At 42.6% G+C, this 17,935-nt stretch overlaps 1 protein-coding gene across 1 annotated transcript in view; it reads right to left on the bottom strand.

Moving 5' to 3' along the window:
• pamr1a (peptidase domain containing associated with muscle regeneration 1a) overlaps positions 1 to 17,935 on the bottom strand; it is a 139,020-nt gene that overhangs the window by 11,246 nt on the left and 109,839 nt on the right. The window contains exons 11-13 of the mRNA XM_020512965.2: positions 14,213 to 14,279; positions 10,642 to 10,874; positions 3,452 to 3,744 (exon numbers count right to left, since the gene is read on the bottom strand). Of these exons, the coding sequence (XP_020368554.2) occupies positions 3,452 to 3,744; positions 10,642 to 10,874; positions 14,213 to 14,279 (593 nt within the window). The remainder of the gene's footprint in view (positions 1 to 3,451; positions 3,745 to 10,641; positions 10,875 to 14,212; positions 14,280 to 17,935) is intronic.

Below are 17,935 nucleotides of genomic sequence, written 5' to 3'. Positions count from 1 at the left end.
CCATTTCAACTCCCCCTCCCATTCCACAGATGACATGTCCATCCTGGGCCTCCTGCAGTGCCACAACGATGCTACCCGAAGGTTGCAGGAACATCAACTCATATTCCGCTTGGGAACCCTGCAGCCCAATGGTATCAATGTGGACTTCACAAGCTTCAAAATCTCCCCTCCCCCTTCCGCATCCCAAAACCAGCCCAGCTCGTCCCCACCTCCCTAACCTGTCCTTCCTCCCACCTATCCCCTCCTCCCACCTCAAGCCCCACCCCCATCTCCTACCTACTAACCTCATCCCGCCCCCTTGACCTGTCCGTCCTCCCTGGACTGACCTATCTCCTCCCTAACTCCCCACCTACACTCACCTTTACTGGCTCCATCCCCGCCTCTTTGACCGGTCTGTCTCCTCTCCACCTATCTTCTCCTCTATCCATCTTCTATCCGCCTCCCCCTCTCTCCCTATTTATTTCAGAACCCACTTCCCCTCCCACCATTTCTGAAGAAGGGTCTAGGCCCGAAACGTCAGCCTTCCTGCTCCTCTGATGCTGCTTGGTCTGCTGTGTTCATCCAGCTCTACACCTTGTTATCTCACCTAACCTGCGCATCTTTGGACTGTGGGAAGAAACCAGAGCACCCTGCAGAAACCCACACAGCCACAAGGAGATTGTGCAAGCTCCACGCAGACAGTCACCCAAGGCTTGAATTAAACCCAGGTCCCTGGCACTGTGAGGCAGCAGTGCTAACCACTCAGTCATCGTGCTGCCCCAAAGAAATGTTACTACACACTTCTGGAGCAGGTGGGACTTGAACCTGGGACTCATGGCTCAGAGGTAGAGACACTATCATGACACCAGAACATTTTAAATCCCTCTTTCAATTTTATTTTATTGAATACACCTCCCATTTTAACTTGAAATGCACTTACTATTCAGCACTTTATGCCATATTATGTCTACCTCTTCTATCACCATGATAAATATTAAAGCATTATTTACCATTCCACCATATGGTATTATCCTATCTAGTCCTTAGTGGAGCAGTTCCCATTATAGATGTCCCCTTTTATTGATGTGAAATGTTTTAATAATTTGTTTTATATTCTTTCACAAGTTAATGTCACAGTTCTACTTTGACTTCCTAATTATTTTTTGACTTCTTTCCAAATCTCTTTGCATTCTCTTATCATGTAATCTGCTGGTCTCTATGTACTTAATGTATGCCTCTTCTCCAGCTTTCAGTTATCTCTTTGTGGCATTTTGCTTCTATGGATTCTCACCAGTATTTACTTTGTTCCATCTTTTTAGCAAAATAGTAATTTCTTGCATTCTGCTGAACACCTTTCAACAATGTTTCTTATTGTTGTTCTACATGGTTGCATGCCAACATGGTGTCGTAGCTCAAGTCTGAATGTTGTTCACTTTTGCTGCATATGGACATTGTCACTCCTCAAATACTGAAATAGTCAAAGGAAGCTAGACATAGAACAAAAAACAAAGACCAACACAGAACAGGAACAGGCCCTTTGGCTCTCCAAGCCTGTGCCAAGAACTTTGCCCTTCCATATTAAAACTGTCTTCACCTACAGGATCTATATCCCTCTATTCCCTTCCTATTCATGTATTCATTCAGGTGTTTCTTGAATGCTGTTATTGTCCCTGCTTCCACCACCTCCTCCGGCAGCGTATTCCAGGCACTCTCCACCCTTTGTGTGATAAACGTGACTCGAACATCTCTTTTAAACTTCCCCCCTTGCACCTTGAACCTGTATCACTTAGTAATTGATCCCTTCACCCTGGGAAAAATCCTCATACTTTCCACTCTATCCATGCCATTCACAATCTTATAAAGTTCTATAAACAAACATCATGCAATCATTTGCAAAATTCTCACTTTCTATATCATACAGAGCAGGTCATTGATAAATAAGCTAAAGATGATTTGACACTACTTCAACGAATTCCTTCAGTGGTGTCCTGGGACTGACATGACTAACTTCCGAACAATTGCAACCATTTTACCGTGTCCTAGGTGCAACTTCAAACAATGGAGAGTGTCTCCCGATTCCCATGAAATTAAAACCTTGTTAGAGCCCCTGTTTGCCAGAGTCGGTCAGCTGCTGCCTTGATGCCTAGGGCAGTCAATCTCACCTCAGTGCATTTTGGAACTTCCTGGTTCCCGTGCCCAAACAGCAGACTGTTGAGTTATCTGAAGGCCCATGGCAAAAAACTGGATCGTGTGTCAGGTCATCGTTGAATCAAGCAACAACCACTACCACTGATGATGCCAATGTTTTTACCCAGCTTGCTTTCCCAAATTCTGTTCTCAGCCCTAAAGATCAGCCTTTCTCCAGTCTGTTAACAAGCACTTTCTTGTCATAATTATGTTCTTCTCTATCATCTTAAAGCATACTGTATTATTAAACTCGCTTTCAGAGTAATTTCACAGCAAAATAAAGAGTTGCAGACAACTTTACAGACCAAATGGGTGGAATATTACTCAAAAAGCAACACAATTCACCCTTAAATTCTTCCTGTCTCTGCCTCTACAGTGTTTTACTCATCCCACAAGCTAGTTAGCTTTCCTTCCTGTAGCTGTTTACTGTTGGTTACAGTGAACAATTCACCAAATACTGTCAGGTTCCTCCTCTGTGTAGTGTTCTGTGATCTAAGCTTGCATTTTCGCTGGGTTGAAACTACTCCAGAGCCATTAAAATATGGTGAACAAAATTAGATGCTGGGATTACTGCCCCCACTTTGGTTTCTCGCATTTTTTGCATTGGAGTATTGCTTTTATGCATTCAAAACTAAAGAAAACACTGCTTGGGATTTCTAGCATAATAATATTAAATTATTTAAATGCCACAAGTCCTTTCAAAATAAAAGATAAATTTCAGCAGCTTTCACTTAGATAGAAAAGAAGCCATTACCTTCAGCAGCTTTCACTTAGATAGAAAAGAAGCCACTACCTGTTTTAGTTAACAGCTTAGAATACAAGCCATTGGGTTTCAATAGACTCCATTATTAACATTTCTCCGATTTTTATTTTATGCATGAGCCCATTGTGAATGCTTAGCTGAGTTTTTCAAAAGGTCTAAAACTCTGTGCATCAACAGGGACTGTGCTCACATTTTGATTGATAATTATAAGACCTTATTGAAGTATTGCCTGTCTTTGAATTGGCCAGCGAAATATTTCATTTTACAACAACTCTGGTGACTCAGCTCTTGAGGGAATTTATATTTTTGAAGAGGAGGGGTCAGTCCATCATGACATTTTTCACAAGAAAGTGTATTTGATTGAGACCTCTATTAGATCGTTAAAGGTTTGATTTCTTCATCTCCAATTCAAAAAGCATGGCTCCTGAGGACTGCCCATAGTAAATATTGGGTGAGTGGCTATGCAGCATTTGAGAACCTTCTCCTCCTGTGCCTGGCCCAACCCTGCCAAATACTACTTACTTGCAGATATTGTCGGCTCTTCTCTTGCCGGTCTTCCTCATGGTAATGCTTTCCCAGGACCACCATCATATCAGCTGCGCTGATCATCACCACCTTCCCCAGCTCCGTCACACAGTGGGCGGCAATCACAATGTTCCGTTCATTCAGGAGTGCCCCACTGCAAGCCAGGAACCATGCTTGCTGCCTGACAATCTCATTGCTGGTGCGTGCCGTCTTATGGTAAAGTGCAGCCTGCCATGCCCATGCCATCGAGGGCAGATTCTGCAGGCTGAAGTTGCCAAGTTTTCCACAAACTACCAAGCAGACAAACAAACAGCATAAACATTTCATTGAAAAGAAACAAGTGAGAGAATAAAAACTGAAAGAAAACAGCAATTTCCACAGGTTCACCCTGTCAACAAAACCCACTTAGCCAGCTCACTTGACCTGTATTCAGTTCTTAGCACTGCACCTTCACAATAAGATTCATGACAATGATACCTGGGCTACAGGGCTAAGTTATAATAACAGGTTGCATTGCCTAGCCTTATGTAGCCTTGAGTTTTGATGATTAAGGTATGATCTTAAATGCAGTGAGATATGATTTAGCAATTTGATAGGTTATACTGGGATCAACTATATCTGTGGGGTATATGATATGATCACCATGGGCAGCAATGATGGCTTACTGGTTAGCACTGTTACCTCAGAGTGCCAGGGACCTGGGTTCGATTCAAGTCTTGGGCAACTGTCTGTGTGGAGTTTGCACATTCTCCCTGTGTCTACATGGTCTTCTTCTGGGTGCTCCGGTTTTCTCCCACAGTCCAAAAATGTACAGGTTAGGTGGATTGGCCATGCTAAATTGCCCATGGCATGTGCAGGCTAGATGGAAATGCAGGGTTACAGAGATAAGGTCGGGGGGTGGGTCTGGGTGGGATGCTCTTCAATGGTGCAGTGTGGACTTTATGGGCTGAATAGCCTGTTTCCAAACTGTAGGGGTTCAATGTATTGAATCCTATATCCTTTGATCAAAGGATCTGGAACAAAGTGGGTGTACGGCCTTGGGATCATGTTAGTGAACACTATAACACAAAAGGAAATCAAGAACTTTCTGTTTCAAGATGTTAGACCACTGAAAATTTCAAAACTGAAATTGAAAGAGTTTTTATGCAAGGGTATTAAAGAGCACAGAACCAAGATGGATAAATAGAATTAACATGAGGATCAGTTATATTTTAATTAAATGGTAGGTAGACTTCATGGCTAAATTGCACATTTTCATTCCCATATTCCATTGTGGATGGACCAAAGAAACAACTGCTTTTATGAATGTATTGGAGGACTGCATTGGTAATCAAGCTCCATTATTCCACTAGTCACTTGATTAAGAAAAATGTTTTGATTTAATCATCAAAATTGTCAATCGATTCCCTTTTGGACCACTATCCAGACTAAAAGATACTTTCATCAGGCTGCTTCAATGAATTCAAAACAATCTGTTTATTGTAACACAAAACGTTCATAAAATAAGTGGCAAACGTTGGTTAACATCTAAGCAATCAACCAGAATTAGAAAATACCAGGGTAATTCTCTAATAAACTAACAAAATTTCTTCCATAGCCCTGGCCAAATTGACATGTCAATTTCAGTTTTGGGATTTTGCTGTGTGCCAAATTGACTGGGTGCATTTGCCAAAATATTGATCATCTTTACAAAAAGAAGTTGACTGTGAAGGGTCAGGGTACATTCTAAGAGCATCACACATAAATGACAAATAAAAATTGCTCAGAATATTGAGCAGGTTGGCAGCATCTATGATGAGGGAAGCGATTTATCAAAAACAGAAATGGCTGGGGAAACTTGGGTCTAGCCGCATCTGTGGAGAGAAAGCACAGTTAACGTTTAGAGTCCAGTGACTCTTCTTCAGGCCAGATTTATCAGTTCAATTAAATGACTTTTCAGCAAAACTGGTAAACATGATCAGATGCCATTTCCGCCACCTCCAGCAAGATGCCACCACCAGACACATATTCCCCTCCCCTCCCTTGTACACCTTCCGCAGGGACCGTTCCCTCTGGGACATCCTGGTCCACACTTCCTTCACCCCCAACACCTCCCCACAGCCCTACGGCACCTTCCCCTGTAACCGGCGAAGGTGCAACACCTGCCCATTTACCTCCTCCCCCCCGTCAGTATCCAAGGGTCCAAACATACCTTCCAGGTGAAGCAACACTTCACCTGCACTTCCCAGAATCTAGTCTACAGCATTCACTGCTCACAATGTGGTCTCCTGTACACTGGGGAAACGAAGCGTAGCCTAGGTGACCACTTCCCAGAACATCTATGTTCTGCTCACAAAAACGACCCTGAGCTACCTGTTGCCTGCCACTTTCACACACCACCCTGTTCCCTGGCCAACATCTCTGTCTCTGGCTTGCTGCAGTGTTCCAGCGAAGCTCAACGCAACTAGAAGAACAACACCTCATTTTCTACTTGGGGACCCTGCAGCCCTCTGGACTCAATATCGAGTTCAATAATTTTAGGGCCTAAACTCTCCCCTGTCCCAGCCCCCCACCCCACACACCAGGCCTTGTTACCACATAGCCTGCCACTTCACACCCCCTGTTGTTAGTCACTAACAGTCCCCATTAACAACTACTCACCCTCCCAGCCTGATCGTTATCAACTCTTTGTCTGTCTCTCTTCTCTCTCTTTAGGCTCTATCCTATCATTTACTCCCAACCCCATTTCCCTTTTTTTCTGCATATAAACTGACGTTTTCCCAGCCACCAGCAGTTCTGAGGAAGAGTCACCGGACCCAAAACGTTAACTCTGTTTTTTCCTTCACAGATGCTGCTAGACCTGCTGAGCTTTTCCAGCAACTTTGATTTTGTTCCACATAAGTTCCATCAGATTTATTCTTTCGCTCTATGTGCATCATTTTTTTAATGTCAACCACCAATTTTTCTCTCTGTCCATTTGTAACCATGTCACCAGCCTAAATTCCAAGAAGCCCTTTTTTTGTTTCAAACCTGGAGGTATGGACAAGAGTATTACAGAACATAAAAAGAATTTATCTTCACATTAGGGTTTTAATAATAACCATTACTAATTACATTACTCCTTTTAAACGTTTCTGAAGATGTTTATGTCTTTTTTTTTGTTTGGTAAATACAAAAACTTAGGAGAGTTGATTGGTAAAAAAAATAGGTTTTGGGAAGATCTTTAAAAGAGAGAGATGTGGGGAGGCCCAGAGAGATAGTTGGAAAGGAATGCTAGAGATTAAGAGGAGTAAGTTTGCATTTAATATCCCTGACCAACATGGCCTAACATGGGATGAGTAACGATAACTCATGTGTTCCCCATTAGAAGGCTCTGCATAACAGTAATGATTTCATTTTCTTATGTCATTGAAAGTATTTTTTGTAAATGTATAAGTAAATAAAGACAGTGATATGGACATATAGGAGCTGCGGATGCTGGAGAATCTGAGATAACAAGGTGTAGAGCTGGATGAACACAGCAGACCAAGCAGCATCAGAGGAGCAGGAAAGCTGACGTTTCGGGCCTAGACCCTTCTTCAGAAATGGGGGAGGGGAAGGGGGTTCTGAAATAAATAGGGAGAGAGGGGGAGGCGTATAGAAGATAGATAGAGGAAAAGATAGGTGGAGAGGGGACAGACAGGTCAAAGAGGCGGGGATGGAGCCAGTAAAGGTGAGTGTAGGTGGGGAGTTAGGGAGAGGATAGGTCAGTCCAGGGAGGATGGACAGGTCAAGGGGGCGGGATGAGGTTAGTACGTAGGAGATGAGGGTGGGGCTTGAGGTGGGAGGAGGGGATAGGTGGGAGGAAGGACAGGTTAGGGAGGCAGGGACAAGCTGGTCTGGTTTTGGGATGCGGTAGGGGGAGGGGAGATTTTGAAGCTTGTGAAGTCCACATTGATACCATTGGGCTGCAGGGTTCCCAAGCGAAATATGAGTTGCTGTTCCTGCAACCTTCGGGTGGCATCGTTATGGCACTGCAGGAGGCCCAGGAGGGACATGTCGATTGAGGAATGGGAGGCGGCGTTGAAATGGTTCGCTACTGGGAGGTGCAATTGTTTAGTGCGAAATATGAGTTGTTTAGGTGTTCCGCAAAGCAGTCCCCAAGCTTCCGCTTGGTTTCCCCGATGTAGAGGAGGCCACAATGGGAACAGCGGATACAGCATACCACATTATCAGATGTGCAGGTGAATATCTGCTTGAGTGTTGCCTGGCAGAGTTCTTATGAGGCTTGGAGGTCACGTACAATATTTCAATTGCTCCTGCTGAGTGCAATCTCATACAATCTCGTTTACAATGCAATAGAAGGGAGGGCCAATTCAGCTTTCAAAATTCGGCCATGTTCCACTGAATGATGGACACGTCAACATGATGTTAAAATCAACATTCAACAAAGAGGGAACACAAAAACACCAATTTCTTTTCTTCTACAATAAAGTTACCATTACCAATGCTTCTCTAACCATCAATGTGAGACAAGCATGAGGTTTACCAAGACATTTAGATCTCAGACTTTGAAATCTCAACACAGAACAACGATGCATACATAAATAAAGTAAAATCAATAAAATGTCACATGTTTAGATGGGAAATTTAAATTCGATAAGTCACCTGCGCCAACTTTCTGCTGTCAATCAATGTTATGTTAATGGCAATGGACTTGGGCAGGAAAGATTAGCCTTGATATTGAGCCTCGTTGTTTGACCAGAAGCTTCTTCTGTAGCCCACTCATAGCTGCAGCATTGTTGACTGGCAGCAAGTTTCAATGAAGAACCTCCACCATCATAAAATCATACATCTCCCAAACATATCATTGCCTTTTTAATCGTCATACCAAATAGGGAAAAGGCAAGAAAGTGGAAGTAGCATATACTACCAGTTCCATTGTTGGGCGTGGCTTGCAACAGATTAAGTTCTGTCTATGAAGTTACAAACTGATTGGCTCTTTCTGACAACATTTTCAATTTTATTCTTAAATTTAGACAGTGAAGAAGGCATTTGGTACACTTGCTTTTATTGGTCAACGCATTGAGTATCGGAGTCGGGAGGTCATGTTGCAGCTGTATAGGACATTGGTTAGACCACTCTTGGAATATTGCATTCAATTCTGTTCTCCTTGCTATAGGAAAGATATCATTAAACTTGAAAGGGTTCAGAAAAGATTTACAAGGATGTTTCCAGGTTTGGAGAGTTTAAGTTATAGGGAGAGGCTGAATGAGCTGGGGCTATTTCCCTGGAGTGGAGGCAGAGGGGTGACCTTATAGAAGTTTATAAAATAATGAGGGACGTGGATAGGGTGAATGCTCAAGATCTCTTCCCCAGGGTTGGGGAGTCCAAAACTAGAGGGCATAGGTTTAAAGTGAGAGGGGAAAGATTTAAAAGAGGACCTAAAGGGCAACTTTTTCATGCAGAGGGTGGCGCATGTGTGGAATGAACAGCCAAAGGAAATGGTGGATGCTGGTACAATCAAAACATTTAAAAGACATCTGGATGTGTAAATGAATAGGAAGGGTTTAGAGGGATATGGGCCAAATGATGGCAAATGGGATTAGATTAATTTACTTTGTCTGCTCAACATGAACGAGTTGGACCGTAGGGTCTGTTTCCGTGCTGTACACCTCTATGACTCTAGGAACAGACCAGGTTTATATAAACATGCATTTTTCAAGGAAACTATTATGGAAACTATGTGACTTCAGTTAGTTTGAACACTGCACTACTAAAAAAAAACTTTCAATCACATGCAAAGTCAAGAAGTCATAGTATTTCACTTCAAGATTGTAACTAGTGAAATTCCGTGAAATCAAAACTTCAGTGGATTTTTATATTTCTTAGGAATAGACAAAAGAACAGCCACCAAATTAAGGCTGGATAAATATTAATACAAAAATAACAGTCACCTAGACAAATATTGATTAATTAAGAAAATAAATCATGGATTTGTTAAGGGACAATCATTTAACCGATTCGCTTGAGTTTTTTGACAAGGTACCAGAGTTGTTGAGGTAATACAGTTTAAGTGGTGTACACTGACTTACGAAGGGGAGTTGATTAAATGCCATCCAATAAATGCCGGTCTTGTTATCAAAGTTAATGCCATAGAATAAAAGGAACAGTTGCAGAATGGATATAAAATTGGTCAAGTGTCATGAAACAAAATTGTTGTGAATGGGGTTTTTTTCTGACATGGGAAAGATACACTGGTACAAAAACAGGTACAAATTCCCCAGGATGTGCTATTAGGACTTTTTAAATCTGCATGAATGACATTCAATTGAGTGTATAGGGAATAGTTTCTAAATATGCAGACAACACAAAACCTGGACGTATTATCACTTATGAGCAAGGTAAAGAGAAGGCTACAAGAGATAGATAGGCTGGGAAAGGGTTAGACTTGTGGCAAATTAAATTTATTGCAAAAAAATGTGAAGTGGTGTATTTATTGACGATGAACAAGACAGGCAACATAAGATAAAGGTTACAGATCTAAAAATGGTATGAGAGGAATGGGACTGGGAGTGCAAATATGGCAAAGCCAGTTATAAAGGTTTTTGTAAGTCAAACAGAGTTTTATAAGTAGAAAACTAGAGTAAAAAAAGCCAATAAGTTATGCTGAACTTTTTATAAAACACTCATTTGACCTCATCTATAGTATTGTGTCCAAATGTAGACACTACAATTTAGGAAAATGTGCAAATAGTAATGAGCAAGCAGAAAAAAAATTATGAGAATTGTTCCAGGGACAAATTATATTGTTGTGTGAATAGAATAGACAAATTGAGGGTGACCTTCTCAGAGAAGATTGACGCAAAATTTCAGAGCTGTTCAAAGGTTTGAACAATATTGATCAGAAGAAACTGTTCCTTGGCAGAGAGTCAACATAGTAAAAGAAGCCATGGCGACATGAAGGAAATTTTTTAATGACCAAGTGGTTAAGATCTGGAATGCACTACTGTAGGAAACTGCAGTGGAGGCAGCTTCAATTATGGCTTTCAAAAGAGAATTGAATTATTATCTGAAGGTGGAAAAAACATTCAGGGTGATGCAGTACAAGTGGACTGGGATTAGCTGAGTTGCTCTTGCATTGAGGTGGCATTATCTTGGCAGGCCAAATGTTGTATCATATCCTCCCACATCTTAAGAACAGGAAGAGGGGAAGTTAAGTAACTTACTTGGAATGCATGTTGGTGATCGTCCACTCCATTTTCCTGTTTTAAGACATGTCCTTTTCTTGCTTCCAAGACGCCTATAGAAGGGGGAGATACATTCATATTCCAGCTGTGTGTGGGGATGATAGAAACCTGCTGGAAGATTCCCGATATGATGCACTGGGATTTTAGTGGGAGAAATTTGGGATTGTTCCTTGTCTTGTATAGCAGCAAACAGTCTATGCAGTGGAGTCTTCCTGATGGTAAAAACAAGCAACATAAGGCATGCATTAGACATGTTGTGATGAGGTCATTACAGTTTCAACAACATCATTTAAATCTCACCAATCCTAAACACTTAAGATTCTGTCATTGGATCTCATGTCTGTTGGCAACTTCAGTGTGCTAATGCAGCCTTCGGCCGCCTGAGGAAAAGAGTGCTTGAAGATAACAATATCTGACACCAAGATTATGGTGTACAGAGCTGTGGTGGTTCCCACCCTGTTATACGGCTCTGAGACATGGACTATCTACAGCAGACACCTCAAGGCGTTGGAGCAGTACCACCAATGCTGCCTGCACAAGATTCTGCAATCCGCTGGGAAGAAAGACGCACCAACATCAGCGTCCTTGACCAGGCCACCATCCCCAGCACTGACCACCTTTAATCGGCTATGATGGGCTGGGCAAGTCATCCGCATAACCAACACGAGATTCCCCAAGCAGGTATTATACTCCCAGCATCAAATTGGCCGGTGAGCCCCAGGCAGACGGAGGAATGCTTCAATGAAATCCTAAAGGCCTCACTGGTGAACTGCAGCATTCCCACAGACACTGGGGAATCACTGGCCCAACAGCATCCAATATGGAGGAGCAGCATCTGGTAATGCGTCGAGAACCTCGAGACTTGCTGTCAGCCTCCTCTAGAGGTCCCCAGCATTACAGATGCCAGTTTTCAGCCAATTCAGTTCACTCCACGTGATATCAAGAAATGGTTGGAGACACTGGATACTGCAAAGGCTACAGGCCCTGACGACATTCCGGCAATAGTACTGAAGACTTGTGCTCCAGAACTTGCCGTTCCCCTAGCCAAGCTGCTCCAGTACAATTTCAACACTGATATCTACCTGACAATGTGGAAAATTGCCCAGGGTTGTCCTGTACATAAAAAGCAGGACAAATCCAACCTGACCAAATATCACCCCATCAGTCTACTCTCAATCATCAGTAAAGTGATGGAAGGTGTCACCAACAGTGCTATCAAGCTGCACCTGCTCAGTAATAAGCTGCTCAGTGACGCCCAGTTTGGGTTCCGCCAGGGCCACTCAGCTCCTGATATCATTACAGCCTAGGTTCAAACATGGACAAAAGAGGTGAATTCCAGAGGTGAGGTGAGAGTGACAGCCCTTTACATCAAGGGAGCATTCGACCGAGTGTAGCATCAAGGAGCCCTAGCAAAACTGGAATCAATGGGAATCAAAGAACAAAATCTCCGGCGATTGGAGTCATACCTGACACATAGGAAGATGGTTGTGGTTGTTAGAGGTCAGTCATCTCAGCTCCAGGACATCTCTGCAGGAGTTCCTTAGGGTAGTGTCCTTGGCCCAATCATCTTTAGCTGCTTCATCAATGACCTTCGCTCCATCATAATGTCAGAAGTGGGGATATTCACTGATGATTTCACAATGTTCAGTACCATTCATCACTCCTCAGATACTGAATCAGTCCATGTACAAATGTAACAAGATCTGGACAATATCCAGGCTTAGGCTGACAAGTGAGAAGTAACATTTGCACCACACAAATGCCAGGCTACAACGACCACGAATAAGAGACAATCTAACCACTGCCCCTTGGCATTCAATGGTGTTACCATCACTGAATCCCCCACTATCAATATCCTGGGGATTATCATTGACCACAAACTCAACTGGACTCACCTCATAAACATAATGGTTACCACAGCAGGTCAGAGGCTGGGAATACTGTGGCAAGTAACTCACCTCCTGGCTCCTCAAAGCCTGTCCACCATCTACAAGGCACAAGTCAGGAGTGTGATGGAATACTCCCCACTTGCAACCCCAACAACACTCAAGAAGCTTGACATCATCCAGGACAAAGCAGCTGGTTTGAATGGCACTGCATCCACCAACATCCACTCCCTCCATCACTGATGCTCAGTAGCAGCAGGGTGTACTATCTACAAGATGCACTGCAGAAATTCACCAAAGATCCTCAGACAGCACCTTCCAAACCCACGACCACTTCTATCCAGAAGGACAAGGGCAGCACAAATATGGGAACACCACCACCTCCAAGTTTAACTCTAAGCCACTCACCATCCTGACTTGAAAATATATTGTCGTTCCTTTACTGTTGCTGGGTCAAAATCTTGAAATTCCCTCCTAAATGGCATTGTGGGTCAACCCATAGCAGGTGGACTGCAGCGGTTCAAGGTAACGGCTCACCACCACCTTCACAAGGGCAACTAGGGCAATAAATGCCTACTGGCCAGCAATGCACACATCCCAAAAATGAATTTAAATAAAGCAGAAACCAGGTGTAAACAGCGAAAGGAGCGTGCTGGCACACCAATGTCCCACCCACCCCTTCCCATGACCAATTTCTGCCCCAAGTGTAACAGAGCATATGTAAGCTGCATTGGTGACTACTGACACCTAATGAGGTCACCCTGAGAGTGGAAGACAGTCCTCCTCATCTGTGAGGGAATGCTAATGGTGATGATGTTGGTAACTGTGACTGTATGAGAAAGATTGCTCGTGCCTACAGCCAGGAATTGTTGGGTGAATCAGAGTTTCACCTTCCATATAGAGAAGCAATGGGGAAGTCCCATCAGTTGAATGGCTAATGGAGCCACAAGCCCTTCAAGCACTTAAGTGATCACGACAGGCTTTCCCATGATTGACGTTCCAGGTGGTGTAAGTACTTCCTGCAGCCAGCTCTTCATTGCTGCCAATGCTATCGGGGTCGGTTGTTGCTGGCAATAGCACATGCACCAGAATCTGAGGATTGCCGGAAGATCCCAGGCTATAGGTGAGCGAAGGCAGGCTAGGGGTTGCGGATAGTGGGATGGGGTCAGGGCATGGGGACAGGGCTCCTGACAGCGAGGAGCCCTGCAATCCACCATACCTCCTCAGGAGGCCACAGCTAAACCAAAGGAGAGAGGTTTTGCTTGGCAGACTTTCAAGAATGTGGGAAATCTGGGCAGCCCCTTTTTTATCCCTATACTCACCACAATTGTTGCTGAGCTCAGAGCTGATAACACAATGGGTTTAATTGGTTCATTATCAGTGCCAGTAGCCAGGAATCCCATATCAGCCCCTTTGGACTTCAAGGGGGTAGTTTTTGCTGCTGCCAGAAGATTGACTTGTTGCTTTTTCCATGATAAGTGGGCCCGGGCACCATGCTTCCCACTGTGGTGGTCTATGTTAACTCTAGTCATGCAAGTTTAAATCCTACGCAATAGTCTGTGCCTGCAAATGGGCCTGTATCTGTGAAAAGTAAACTCAAGGCATTAAAAGCTAGACCCAGGGAATATTACACTGCTTTCCAAGCACAGGCACTGGACACTTACCTAGTCTGAAGTTGCATTGACAGAACTTTCTGTTTCACCAGGTTAGGGAGCTTAGGTTGCTTGCAAGCTTAAATAAAAGAAACACACATAAGCAAATCAGTAGGGAGAGAATTCATTGCCTCACCTCTACCTCTAAACTAACAGAATGGCTTGCACATAGAGTGAACACTCTACTGTATACCAACTACAAACTTTGCCCTTAAATCCAAAGCAACACCTTATGCTGGGGATATTTGTAACATTTGAGTAGCATGTAGCAATCTCTGACATTGCAAATATCCCAAGCACAACATGTTACTTTGCATTTAAGAGTAAAGTTGTAGTTCGTGTACAACGGCACTATAGTGTCATTATGCTAAACTTATTAGCAGCAATAATGCAGAGGCCTGGTTTAAAGACCCAGAGATATATCCCAAACAGATCTGACTAACCAGCAATCTGACTACTTCCCAAACTGATCACAATTGACAATTATTCACTTGCCCATCTACCTACATACCTACCACTTTACCTACTTAGCTACCTCATTCATTTTACCCATTCGCACATTCAATCATCCATTCACTAACTTTCTAAGAATGGTTTCGAACACACCACACAGCAGGTAGTATTTCAAAAATAAGGAGTGTGTCTTGTTTACTACCAACTCTTTCCTGTTCTGACAGATTTTTATGGCAGGGAACAGAAACAGCTCCTGAGCCTGTGAAGAACTGATGTTTTTCCCTGTGTTTACAGCTCCAAGCAGTTAAGCTACCTGGGAGCCAATCACATAGTTGTTGGCAAGCAGAAGGCCTTTATCATTGATAATTTAATATTAATCCACAGACCAATCAGCTACTTGTGTCCAACTGGATCTCCATTCGTACACAACCCTGGGTTTCCAGTTTATCTGCAAACCATCTATTACTGCTTGTACCAGAGCTGCATAAGCACTACTTACACTGAGTGTCATGTTAGGAACCTTTGGAATATGACATTATATTCCTACTTGAAGGTCAATTCCTTCTCCATCGCCTGCCTGGTATGTACTGCAGTGCCTCAAACTCCTGACCTTGTCCCCTACCTTTGACTGCAGATTGCCCCCACATATGTGCCTCAATGGCATAAATTTGCAATGATGCAATCCCACTTCACAGTTTCTCTGGAACAATGTACACTCATTCACATCTCTGGTGCATTCTCCTTCCTCGATGTCAGAGTTAGAAGAATGGAAAATATATTTCTTCAAAGGCAATAGGCTCCACACTCCAACTTTCTTGGTTGTCAGGGACATACAAATAAGGAACAGAAGTGGACCATTCAATCCTTCGAGTCTGCTCTGCTATTCAGTATGATCATAGATGGTATGCTGTGTTCAAATTTCCATATTCCCATCTAGCCCCCAATAACCTTCAACTCCTTTGCCTAATAAGAATCTATATACCTCTGCCTCAATCACAACCCTTAGAGAAAAAAATATTCCTCATTTCTCTGTCCTAAAAGGGTGACCCCTAGTTTTCAAATAGTGCCCCAGTGTCTTGACTCACTCACAAGAGGAGGCATCTTTTCCGCGTTCACCTTGTCAAGATCATTCAGGATCTTATAAACTTTAAACAAATTGCCTTTTGCCCTGCTAAACTCTAGTGAAAACAAACCCAGCCTGTCCAACTTTTCCGCAGAAGACAATCTAATCATTCCAAGTTTCAATCCAGTAAACCTCCTCTGAACTACCTCCAATGCACCTACATCCTTTCTTAAGTAAGGAGTCTAAAACTACACATGGTATTTGAGATGTGGTCACACCAATGCCTTGTATAAGTGAAGCACAACATTCTTCCTTTTATGTTTAATTCCTCTCGTAATAAAAGATAGCATTCCACTGGCCTCCTTAAACACTTGCTGTATCTGTATTCTAACCCATTGTGACGGATCCCCCTGCATCCAAGAGTTTTGCACATGTTCACTACTCAAATTATACCCTGTTTTTTTTTTATTTTTCTACCAAAGCAAACAACTTCACATTCTACTCCATCTGCCAGATTTTTGTCCGCTCACTTAGCCAATCTTTCAGTTTGCATCCATGATATGTCATCTTCATAACGAAAGTTCCTATCTATTTTTGTTTCATCTGGAAATTTAGTCACCATGCCTTGAAACCCCTCATCTAGGTCATCGATGTAAATGGTAAAGAGTTAAGGGCCCTGCACAGTCCCCTGCAGGAGCCCATTCATCACTCCCTACCAATCTGAAAAAGATTAATTTATGGATACTGTATGTTTTCAGCTGGCCAATCATCTGTCCAAGCAAGTTACTCCCATATTATTGAGCCCCTACTTTGCACAGTAACCTTTTATGTAGAACTTTGTGAAGTGCCTTCTGAAAATCCAAGTTCAACATGTCAACAGGATCCTCTTTAACCACTGCACATCTGACTCTAAAGAATTCCAATAAGTTGGTTAAGTTCCTTTCCGCAAAACCATGCTGACTCTTCCCAACTACTTTGAGTTTTACCAAGTGCACAGCTATAACCCTAATGATCTATTCCAACACCTCCTGCAAGGGAGATGTCAAGCTAACTGCCCTATAGTTTCCTGTTTTCTGTGTCCCCTCCCCCCAACTTGAATAGAGGGGTTATTTTCTTACTTTAAAGTATAATGGAACAATTTCAATATCCAAAAAAAGTTTGGAAAATTAATATCAATGCACCTATTACCTCATTTGGCATCTCCTCAAAACTCCAGTATGATTTTCATCAGGACTGAGAGATTTATCAACCCACAGTTCCATCAGTTTGCTCAGCATAACTTTTCTAAAATTCATTTGGGGGATGTGGGCATAGCTAACTGGCCAGCATTTATTGCCCATCCTTATTTGCCCTTGACAAGGTAGAGGTGAGCTGCCTTCTTGAACCCCTGAACTCCACCTGCTATGGGTTGATCCGCAATGCCATTGGGGAGAGTTCACAAAGTTCCTCTCTTCATTCCACCTTCCGGACTTATAGATATTACTGAGATTTTTTTGTATCCTCTACCATAAAGACAGAAGCAAAATATTTATTCATTATATCTTCCTTTATTACTTATCATTAATGTCCCAATCTCACCGTATAGATGATAACACTTGTGTTACTCTTTTTCTCTCCAAGATAGCTATAGAAACTCTTGCTACCTGATTTTACATTTCTAGTTAGTTTAACTTCTTTAGGTAACCATGGATTGTGGATCTTGGATTTGTTTTCTTTATAGCAGGAGTGCACTCATTGAGTATTCTGAAATATCCCTTTAAATGTCTGCACCTGCCTCTCTTTTGGTCTATTTCACAGTCTAATACCCCAGTTCAGTCCCAATAAGCCAGTTTTCATGCTGACATACTCCCTCTTTTTAAGTGTACAATGCTAAGTTTGGAAACACTCACTTTTCAAATTGGATGTAAAATTCAATCCTGTTATGATTGCAGACACTTCATGTGCCTTCACTCTGAGGTCATTAATTAACATTGCCACGTTACACATTGGTTTCAGAATGTGTTGCCTTAAGAAACACTCTTTAAAGCATTCTATGTATTCCTCATTGAGGCTATTACCAATTTGATTCTTCCAGTTTATACATGGATCAAAATCACCCGTGATTATTGCTGTCCCTTTATCACAAGCACCCAATATTTCTTCTTGTAGATATTTTTCTAATCAACCTGTTCAGTAATGTTATGAGACACCTCTAGAGCAGCTGTGATTTGAACCCTGGT

This window comes from Rhincodon typus, chromosome 17, assembly GCF_021869965.1.
Source record: "Rhincodon typus isolate 14 chromosome 17, sRhiTyp1.1, whole genome shotgun sequence".
NCBI lineage: Eukaryota > Metazoa > Chordata > Chondrichthyes > Orectolobiformes > Rhincodontidae > Rhincodon > Rhincodon typus.
This window is presented reverse-complemented; position numbering and strand designations above follow the sequence as displayed.